At 32.7% G+C, this 10990-nt stretch overlaps 3 protein-coding genes across 7 annotated transcripts; 2 read left to right on the plus strand and 1 right to left on the minus strand.

Moving 5' to 3' along the window:
• The first annotated feature begins 1190 nt into the window (after positions 1-1190).
• LOC143150287 (uncharacterized) lies at positions 1191-4220 on the plus strand. 2 transcript variants are annotated; one of them, XM_076318462.1, is made up of 3 exons: positions 1191-1321; positions 2480-2783; positions 3761-4220. In XM_076318462.1, the coding sequence occupies exons 2-3, from the start codon at positions 2487-2489 to the stop codon at positions 4073-4075; spliced, it is 612 nt and encodes a 203-aa protein (XP_076174577.1). In that variant the 5' UTR covers positions 1191-1321; positions 2480-2486; the 3' UTR covers positions 4076-4220. The 2 variants fall into 2 exon arrangements, with proteins under 2 accessions (XP_076174577.1, XP_076174578.1); XM_076318463.1 differs by lacking the exon at positions 1191-1321 and adding an exon at positions 1470-1532.
• Positions 3824-5962, minus strand: LOC143150289 (uncharacterized). Its single transcript, XM_076318464.1, has 3 exons — positions 5892-5962; positions 5363-5568; positions 3824-4507 (listed from the first exon to the last, which is right to left on the minus strand). Exons 1-3 carry the CDS (start codon positions 5960-5962, stop codon positions 4356-4358), a joined length of 429 nt encoding a protein of 142 aa, XP_076174579.1. The 3' UTR covers positions 3824-4355.
• A 230-nt stretch (positions 5963-6192) lies between these two features.
• On the plus strand, positions 6193-10772 carry LOC143149911 (cytoplasmic dynein 2 intermediate chain 1). Of its 4 annotated transcripts, XM_076317728.1 has the most exons (17): positions 6193-6288; positions 6623-7040; positions 7122-7342; positions 7412-7531; positions 7605-7777; positions 7933-8083; positions 8153-8293; positions 8379-8519; positions 8578-8883; positions 8948-9120; positions 9196-9415; positions 9511-9662; positions 9734-9882; positions 9953-10011; positions 10079-10233; positions 10319-10451; positions 10516-10772. In XM_076317728.1, exons 1-17 carry the CDS (start codon positions 6277-6279, stop codon positions 10636-10638), a joined length of 2847 nt encoding a protein of 948 aa, XP_076173843.1. In that variant the 5' UTR covers positions 6193-6276; the 3' UTR covers positions 10639-10772. The 4 variants fall into 4 exon arrangements, with proteins under 4 accessions (XP_076173843.1, XP_076173839.1, XP_076173842.1 ...); XM_076317724.1 differs by having other exon boundaries at positions 6623-7342; positions 7933-8077; XM_076317727.1 differs by having other exon boundaries at positions 6623-7342; positions 7412-7459.
• Positions 10773-10990: the final 218 nt, after the last annotated feature.

The following is a 10990-nucleotide window of genomic DNA, read 5'->3' on the forward strand; positions in this document are numbered from 1 at the left end:
CTCGAATTTTCTGCGAGGAATTGTCGGAAAATTACGGTAAATTAAATAGACATGCTCTCGTTATTACGTTGCTCTCTTCGGAGAAATTCAATACCGAGAACCATCGACGATAATCTACAACTTCGCCTGTTTGTCACTCGTGTATAGGTTATTTTTTCGAAACCTTTTTTAACTCTACAGTCGTTCGATCCAATCACGAATGGAGAACATAAATCGCGAGGAATTGCCAGAAGAAGAGGCGAACAAGATTTTTAACGAAATCCTCAAAGAAGATGAACTAGAAGACGAGGACAACGAGGTCTCGGAATCGTGTTCAGCAGCCTGCGCGATGACAGAACCTACCGTCGAGGAGGTGTAAAATAAATTCGTAGAAAGTGTTCCAATAATTGTCAAAGTTTCGAGTAAACGAACTCTGGTCAACTTCGATTAAATCTCTTTATCCTGACCACGATTTGAGGGATCTGTTTGGGTATTAAAAATTGGGCAACGTTTTCGATTATTCGGTACAAAAATCTAGTGCGTTTCTTGCAATGAATGACTTTTTGAGAGGATAACAATAATCACAGCGGTTGGAAAACAGTATTCGAGAGTAACCGACGCTCCTGATGTAATTATTATAGATAGAAATTAGAAATTTCTTTTGGATTTCGACCATTCGATTTTTTAATTCATTTTTGTATTCACAACCTCGAAATTTGTAAAACCATCCGTTCCGCGAACTAGGTACCCGGTTTTAAAAATTGTAGAAATTAAAATACGAATACCTTAATACGTGTATTTAATTATAATACGTGAGCTACTAAAAATTATACAAATCAGGCTACCGACACTTTCAACACACGTGTAAGTACACTTGTCTTTTTAATATATTTTCGAAACCGCGATCCCTCTGGTTAAATTAGTGTTAAAATTTAAAGCTGAAGAAACCAACGAAGACGCGAATTAATATTAAAATTCAAAGCTGAAATAACCAACAAAGACGTCGACTAATACTAAAATTGAAATCTGAAATAACCGACAAAGACACGGACTAATATTAAAATTCAAAGCTATAATGACCAACGAGGTCAGACGAAAAGACATTAAAACTCGAAGCTGCAATATTTTCAATTTTCATTCGTAGAGATCGTGCGAGTGCACGCGCATGACGGAGAACACCTCGAGGTTCTCGTTGCGCGTGATGGAGGCGATGCGATCGTTGCAACACGAAGAAGATGGACTCCAGTTGACCTCCACCGTCGAGGATATCGTCGGTTATATCGAGGCGAATTATCACGACGACGGTGACCTTTATGCTCAGGTGCGGACCGCACTGAAACAGGTCTGTTCCCAAGGGTTAGTTCCACGTCAAGGCGAAACAGCAGCGCGCGCGCTGCGGGCGAAAATGTGTCTCGCGTGAGACACGATCGCGTTTCAAGGCAACTGCAAACCGTTTATCTCATTCGAAGACCCCGGTGCATCTATCGACCGATTCCGTTTGCAGTTCACCCTGTTAATCGTAACGCCATGATGCAACCGAAACCGCGCCAATGGTGAATAATATTCAACGATAGACAACTAAAATTTATAACAGTTATGATAATAATAATTTATTTTCCGAGACCAATGTAGGGGAAGGTTCTCCGTTTTTCACCTAAGTAAACGGACAATTGATTAAAGACTAATCGAAAAAATTCAAAAGAGGGGGGATTTGTAGATAATATACGGAATACAGAAATCATTCAGCGACGAAAAAATCGTTAAATGTATTACGTGTGAGGAATTGCACAACGAAGGTTAATAATTAACAAGTGAAATATTTATTATTTTATTTGCAATGTTTGTGAAAATAAATTTTAAATAACACTCTTGTGTATTATTAGCACTTGCCAGCATTGTTAACGATAACTGAAAATCTAGTATCTAATATGAATTGCATTTTAATTTTTGTGAATTATTAATCCTTGTTATTAAATGTTCGAGAATAAATTTTCCTTTTTTCATTGAATACCATTTATTCAACGAATCACTTTTTTAAGTTATATTTTATTCACTCTAGCTCGAGTTACGACAAAAAAATGTTAAATGATCGGTACTGGAGGTACCCTACAATTTTAGTTACGGTTGACGTATGTTGCAAATTTCTTTCTATGGTTTACTAAAATTTTCTTCGGTTACAAAACAATGTTAATTATCGAAGCAAGTGAGCATCAAACTTTATTTTGTGTATGTACAATCCATTTTCCTAACAGTGGTCCCTTTTACGTAAACTTAAAATATGAGGATTGTGTACATACATATGCATATGTAACATGCATATGCAATCGTATTCTTAAAGTAGGTATAAAGAGAGCCAGTGATTTCAATGAAAACCTTTTTAAATCCTTTAACATTATTATGCATAGTCGGTACATCCTAAGGATTCGGAACACACTAATCAACACTTCGTCTTACCAGTCGAGGATTAATTCTTAATCGATCTCGTAAAATTCCATAATAGATTCGTCATGGAGCTGCTGCGCAATCAATACCACCTGGTGGGACCAGACGCCATAACAATGAATCGAATTCAGTTCTCCAACGATCGAGTCGATAGTTTGTCAACTTCTTCGGCGAGAACACCTCCGCGAAAACGAGACAGACACGAAGACGACAGCTGTGACTACGAAGAGACAGTTTCTAAAAAGAGACGTAAACCTGTAGATCCGAAAACAAAGAAGGGTCTACAAGACAGCGAAGAGGATGTCACCTCCGAAGAAGATCCAGAAGACGCATGTAGTTCGACCATAACCGACGAACCAGATGTAAGATGGAACACTTTCCATTATTCTCCTTGTCACACTTCTTACTTCCATTTAGATTACTATTGAGTTTTCAGATTACAATATTTATTGATTTTTCAGATTACAGTATTCATCGAGATTTTAGATTACAGTGTTTGTTAAGTGTTCAGTGTTGTCTCGCTTAAATGTCAATGATATTCCTCCACTACTCAACGTCTTGAGTTAACAATGAGTGTAATTCGATCCCGTGACAAAGACAGTGAATAGATATAGCAAATGTAAGCGAGGAAGAAATAGTGTGATGAATTGTTCTGTTACCAAAATTTTATATTCTATACGTAAAATACGTATAATTGCATACGTAAAATATTAATATTTCAAACTTACGTTCATTAACGATAGACACTATTTTAGATCCCTGCTTCTGTTACCAAATTCATTGAAATTTCGTCACGTGATATCAGTTAGCCAATCGCGGTCAGAACAAGAATTTTTGTAGTTCACAGTATTATCATTAGAGACGTGAAACTGTATATACCGAAAGTGGTGGTATAAATTGATCACTAGCATATTTTATTTTATTTTTTTTTATTACTTCTTAATTATCAGACATTTATATTGGAAGAAACTGATTACTGCCTAAGGCACATTTACCCAACAAACGTGTCATATATCAGAGAATCTTTACTATTGCTGCATTATTTTATTTATTTAACAAAGTCTGTCCGATTATTTTCGTATTCAGACTCGGAATCAACGTAAAGAAAAAGTGGAAAAATAACAAAGTCTAATCGGACGATTCCTCGCAGCGCGACGAATAGCCATCCCTACTCCACATGCTATTTGTTTCTCGCTTACTTTCATTACGTCTATTCTCTTTTTTCATCGGGGATCTTGCCTTTGTTCAAGTCAAGTTCTAGAAGACCTAGGATTCCCCGACTTCCATCTAAACGCGATACCAACACTCCGCGAATAAATGCTTTATTCTGAAATTACAGACAGCACCGTGTACCATGGTGAACGATACGAGAAGGAACGTAAGAAAGGAGACAAACGAAGAAACGTATCTCGGGACTGGCGGTAGCGAAGAAAAAACAAAAGAGACTAGAGATAAAGCAGCAAGAAACGGGACACAGAACGACAAAAAGGATTCCGTGACGGACGAAACGGTGTCGAACATTTTGGAGAATATTTACGCAGGAAACGAAAATCGAGCGAAACAATCCGAACGCGAGAAAGATGTGAAAAGATGGATTAAACGTTGCCAGGAAGAGTGTAAACGACGAGGTGTACACCGATCAGCGAATAACTGAACGTTTAATTAAAAAACTCTGTAGAACTGGCGAGTGTAAAAATTTCGATTTGTATTGCTACATTTTCGAGGCAATTTACTACTCAATCTTTTATGAGTATTGGGTATTAATTATGTACCCTTTCTGTTCTGGTTTTTCCCCTGCGATTTGGTCACTTTAATGTAATTTTTTGTACATTACTTTTGTTGCGTGAAAATTTTTACGAATTTAAATATAAAAAATAAACGTATTCTTTATGATGTTCGCCTTGGCCTTGTTTTCTTCAGTCCTTAATCTTTCTTCAGATTCGTTGTTTTTCGTCGAATGGGTGACTCAGTCTCAGCCGCGAAGAAAGTCGTAGAATCCTTCCATTTCTATCGGCAGGAATTAAATATCCGGAATTTACAGCAAACGAAAGTGCATCGCATATGTAATTTTTTGCAAAGTTGTTCTCTAAACAGTAAATACAGGTGAAAAATAAATACACTCAGCAGAAAAATTAATTACAATCGAGTAGAAAAAAGAATCAACGCAGGAGACAGGAGACCTCTCACCCATTTGTTGAATTATGTCTGGTGATACGATCAATCTTTGTGCAAGTCGTACTGAAACTTGATCGAGCGATATACGTTTAATCGTTAATAGCCTTTACCATGTCTAGATTGCACGTATCAGAATCCCTTCTTAAAACGCAGAAAAAAACATTTACGTATTTCGTAAATGGTAATTCAATTCTTGAACTGATAATTTATTTACAATTTAATTTAATTATAAGCGTTCAAAATTTCTCTCAGTATACTGGTATCGCCATCTAACAGAGAACTTATCGAACTACAATTACACTTTTGTAAAGTGCCATCTACCTCGTAAAGGCCAAGTTTGTCGCAGAATAGTTCCACTATTTTTTGCTAGATGGTGGCACTAATACGACATTCCAACATTAAGTTTGCAATGGTTCGGAAGCCATATCTTTTTACCATATTCGTTTCACTTACAATATCATCGCCTCGAATTGAAATAAAACTTCAGTACTGTTAGACGTAATTATATAAGTAACAATCGACACAGATAGTACTTTACGAGTCTGTAATCCTAATCGTTCTAAACTTGCAAAAGTTGGCCTATATTCATCACTAGATGTAGATACCACTGGATGTTGTGGAAAATCGCGTTTCGGAAACAATTATGTCATATTAATCGAAATACTTGGAACAGTAATGTAAACTGGAGAGTAAAGACAACTTTGCCTACAACCTGGTCGATTTTTTTTTCGACTGGAATTTTCAATAGTTATTTCGCAATTTATACCTGCGTTTGTATATTTGCGCGTAGGATGAATCGTCTTCTTCCGTCTGTTCCTTCTACGAAATTTGTGGCATGCACTATTCTGCTGTTTTCTAACCATCTCCGAGTACGAGACCTTCCTCAAGTATTTGTACACCAGTTCTGATACTGTTAATTTCTGGTCAAGTTGTCGGATAGATTGACCGGGATTCTTAAACCGTGATGCTAATCTATTTATGAATTTGGATTACTGCTGGGACTGATTATATTATTAATTGTTTTACTCCGTAAATAGTTTGTAATGCACAAACTGTTTAATTTATAATCGCTTATTGCTAAGAAAGGTTTTTATTTTGTAGTATAAACATATAAAGATTTAGATTTATCAATAATATACAAAAAAGATTCACTAAAAATTACCTAATAAGAAAACGCGACAAAAAAATATATAACTTATGTATCTTTTTTTAATCATTAATAAAATAAACAATTGTTTGATTATACTTTATTATCTTGTTAAATTGGAAAATATGTAAATTAGTTTACATATTACCGGATTTCATGTTTTCTTATTCTTCCTTCTTTTACAGCTTTGTGCCTATAACCTTTGCTTTTCAGTGTCATTTGTACTATTTTGTTGCATTTAATTAATCGAAAAGTAGATTATTGAAATTAAATCTTTTATATTTAATACAGTATCAATTAATTTAATATCATTTTTTTGGAAATGTACAATTATTTTATCTAAAAATGATGCATTTATATAGAGATGTCAAATAACAAATTTGATTATCATTTTTTATCTTTGGATGATATACATAAATGCTATTGGCAGCTTATAGTTCTATTGAAAACTACGAGTAGCGCTGTTACTGCGATGACAACAGTTTACATCATGGTGGTATTCTAACTGTCAACACCGATCAATCAGGAAAATAATGTCTCATAAGGTGATATTTCATTATATTCGGAAAATATTTTTTACTTTTTGTTCTTCTATTTGATTTGTTTATGGACGTATTAATATATATACGTCATTCGAGTTTTTACGTTTAGTCATTATAATTTCATGAATTTGACGTTTCAACTTCAAAGTACACATTAACTATCAACCTCGAATCTATTGACTTTTTTTAAACACGATAGTGACGTGTAAATACAATAACGTAAATGTGACTTATAAATTTTGTACAAAATGTTTTATAAATGTATAAGTGATTTGTTCAAGGTTTCGAAGAATCGATTAAATAAAAAGTTTAAATCATGTCTGGTAATGCATTTCAGGGAACGATTAAAAAAGTTTCAACTACCAAAGATGGACATCAGTCAAATGTTAAACCTAAATCAAAGGGTTCAACTTCTACCAAAGAGTCAGAAAGTTCTGATAAATTTAACTTAAAATTGACCAAAAAGTTTGTGAACTCTGAAAAAAAGGGAGATGGTGATAGACATTCAAGATTAATACAGAATATGGAATCCAGTAAAACTGTTACAAAACGATCATTTGGACCATCTGAAAACAAATCTGTTAGAGAAAGTTCGTCCTCTATTTCCAAGTTAAATGTCACCAGTTCCAAAACATCCTTAACATCTAAAACAGCATCTGAATCAACAAAAAAGTCAAGTAGCAGTAGTGCAATAAGAAACAGTAAATCATCCGTTGGAAGAATGCAAAGTGGTTATTTAGAAAAAAGAGGATTAAGTACGATATTTGTACCATCATCAATTACAAGTAAACTTAATACTAAATCAGTTAATCACAATACTTATTCTGCATTAAAAGAAAATGAAAAAGCAACGCCAAATTCAAATACATCAGAAAAAAATGATTTAAAAATTAAGTCTACACAACGTAAATTGTCTAGAACTTTGAGTCCAAGTGAAGTAAAAATGCTACATTCTGCTACAAACAGATCAGATTCTTTACAAAGGGATCAGAGTAAAAATAATCAAACGGAGACCTCAATGATAGAAAATGAGTATGATTATGAAGATGATTTTGAGGTTAGATACAGTAATAAAGTCAAACAATTATAATTTATATAAGATTTAATGATTTAAAATATTTTGTAGGATTATGAATCTGATTTTCAAGAATGTACAGATAGTGAAACATCTGAAGTTAGTGAAGAAACAAGTAGCAGTTATATTAACATACCATTAGAACCTATTGAACTACACACTGCAAAACAAGTATTAATGCTTGTTTTATCATAGGATAATTGAAAATGGTAATATTCTATTTTAAATTATAACTTTATTGCAGCGAAAAATTGTGAACAGTGCTGAGCCACAAAAGGAAGAGGAGCATATGCATGATTCTGGACATTATGAGCTTACAGAAGCCAGGAAAAGAGCAGCAAGGGTAGAATCAATTGCAAATGATTCAAAACTATCTTCTCTTCTTGAATTAAGACAACCAGTTAACAAAGCATATAGGTTTGTTATAACTAAAATCAAGTTTCAAAACAATTAAATACCTTTTATTGTATCACCTGTATTGTTTCACCATTAAATGCTTGCACAAGCACTGTGTGATTATTGGTCTACTATTCATTTTAATAATAATTTTAAATGCTTCTTTTTTGATACAGCGAAGACAGACTATCAGAAACTAAATCATTACCTTTATCCACTGATGAAGGCTTCGAAGATAGTCGCTCGGGCGATTTTACAAAATCACCACCTCTCTCACAGATTTCATTTATTGATTTTCGTAAAACTAAGGAAAATGAAAAAGTAAAGGTAATACGCGTTGATGAATATAGAATACTTAAATTTTCTTTTACTATCTGTAATTGTTATTGTCTTTAGAAACTCAAAAAAAGTTTAACCAGGGGAGAAGAACTTTTAGAAATGATAAAGTTAGATGTAATGGAGTGGTCTCTCCTAGAATGTTCACCTATACCATATGAAGAATTTATTAGAAGTTATGGAAAATTAAATGCTCAGCAAGTAAGGTTATTACACAATAATAATATCGTTTATATTTAATCATTTATGTTTAATTAATTTTAAACTAACGTATTTAATACTAAAGACGTCCACGCAAACTGGCGAAGATAATATTGATGTAGAGACACAGACGGACAAAATTATGCTTAAAAATAAGTGGACACAATTTCCAGTTACTTGTAGAAGCAATTTACAAACTAAAGAAGAATTGGATTTATTTCGAATGGTATGCAAAATCATCCCACCATGTATATATTATATATATAAAATATTATAATTTGTAGGAACAAATTGGTGTTGGCGGCGATAATGATATAGAAACATTAATCTCCTTACCACAACCATCCCCTGATATATTGAGATTAAGTGATTTTTTAAATCGTGCGGGAAGAGTAATGTTATCATTGCTAGAAGAAAGAAGATCTGGTGGAAATGTTTTTAAAAACGAAGAGCAAGTACCCTTCAGTGACGGTGTTGTGAAGCTCTCTATAGATTCGGTAACCTTTTTGGTTGGTAGAGCAGTGACAATAATTCACTATTCCGAGGTTTTAAATAAGATGTTAATAACTATTCATGCACCAGCTGAAGAGGTAAGAATTAGTTATTAAAAAACTGTATTAAAGTGATTGGTATATCATATAATACTTGAAATAGGAAATTGAGACATCTATTAAACAAGATTATATAACTGATTGCTGCATCGGATGTGTTTGGAGTATTTCCGAACCATCGATGCCGATAAAATTATTTTATTCTGCTTGTCCTATTACGGCATGTTGTTTTCATTTAACAAATTACAATGTGGTATTTGCTGGACTACAAGATGGGTATATCTTTTGCCTTTTATTTTCAAACATTATAATATATACTTTAATGAAACTAATAAACATTTTTAATAATAGTTCGATAAGCCTCTGGGACTTAAAGGAAGATGAAATGTGGCATCAAAAAATGACAGATAAAGCCAATAAATTAGATTGGACAATACGAACACCTACTTATACAACAGCTGCAAATATGGGGATAAACATTCATGACTCGCAAATCGTTGCAATACGTATATTATCTAAAATTGAAGAAAAATCGTTAGAACCGTGTAACAATAAATTTGTACCCATTCAGGTTTGTTGAGATTTCGCATGTTATGTGTATTACTTTATAAACTAGTGCTAACAATGCCTGAATTATTAACATTTTTTTATTACTTAATATAATAGATATGTACCTTAAATGAAAAGGGTTCTCTTATTATATGGAGCGTTTTACACAGCATGGGAATAAATGTCGACGATTTAGGATTGTCGTATTGGGGTAGTATGAGGCTTGTTAAAAACCAAGAACTTCTTTTGCAATCTGATAATCATAAAAAGTATATATCCTATAACAATTTGTACACTGTACACAGAGTACTTACCTTATTGAAATGTTTTAACTCTTTAGAAGGATCAATGCAGCTGCATTTATTGATATGCATGTGGATTGTGTTGATAGTAATAATCTTTATATTGCCACTAACAGTAGCAGTATTTTGCATGCTACTTGTATTGGTAATAAAGCTAGTCCTACTGTATACAAAAAATTTGATACTAGTAAGTTATCAATGACACTTACGGAAGTTCTAAGTCACACATTATTAATTTACTGTGTTTAAAATTTCAGGTCCCTGTGGAAATGTAACTTGCATAGAAATGTGTCCATTTGAACAATCGTTTTTTTTGGTATGATGTTTCTGTATATTTTTGTTTTCGAAGTAAAATGTTGCTAAAATGTTTTTTCTTATCATAGGTCGGTTGTGACGATGGAACAGTTCGATTACATTCTTTGAATACAGAAAAGCCGATTTTACAGTTAAGAGATGAAGAGAATGTACACACCATTAAATCAGTGCAGTGGTCAAAGTCAAAGCCATTTACAATTTTCGTATTGGACAACAATTCGCGGTAGTAGAAACTGACTAAACAAAAATTAATTTAAAAAATTTATCAAAATAACTTGACTTAACTTTCCCAAATACCAATATTTTAGAATACATATATGGAACTTAAGTATTAGTGATATATACTCAACATACACAGTGAATATGCAAAAATGTGGTTCCATAAATACTATGCAACTATCATCCTGCAAAACTGAACAAGACATGTCTCATCAGTATATGGTATGTTAAATGTTCTCTATATTATAACTTATAAAAATACAATTTACTATAACATATATTGCAGGCCCTTGGATTAGAATTCGGAAATGTAGAAATTCATAAATTAAAAACAAACTTTTATTACTCAAAAAAAGAAGATTATTTGCAGGAATTGAATACTTTTCTGCAATATGTGGCAATTTTATAACTAAACTAAAATCATTAATGAAATACTCAATGGAATTGAATTTTTTTGTACTTCCAATGCCATAACATATAGACTTTTTATGTATTAAACATACGCCTATGTTCTTAAGTAAATAATGTATATTTACTTGATGTTTAGTTAAAGACAATCTTGTAAACACAATAATAGAATTGTAATATTGTTATTAATATTATACTATGGAACTGCAAGTTAGAAAGAACTCTTGAAAAATGTACTGATTTGTTTAAAAATAATTTTGAAACTATATATTATAATTTATATTAAATTTATTAATTTATTAAGCTAAAATCACAAGATTTGTACAAAACTAGTATTATTTAGTGCACATAAT

Source organism: Ptiloglossa arizonensis, chromosome 8, assembly GCF_051014685.1.
Source record: "Ptiloglossa arizonensis isolate GNS036 chromosome 8, iyPtiAriz1_principal, whole genome shotgun sequence".
NCBI classification, from domain to species: Eukaryota; Metazoa; Arthropoda; class Insecta; order Hymenoptera; family Colletidae; genus Ptiloglossa; species Ptiloglossa arizonensis.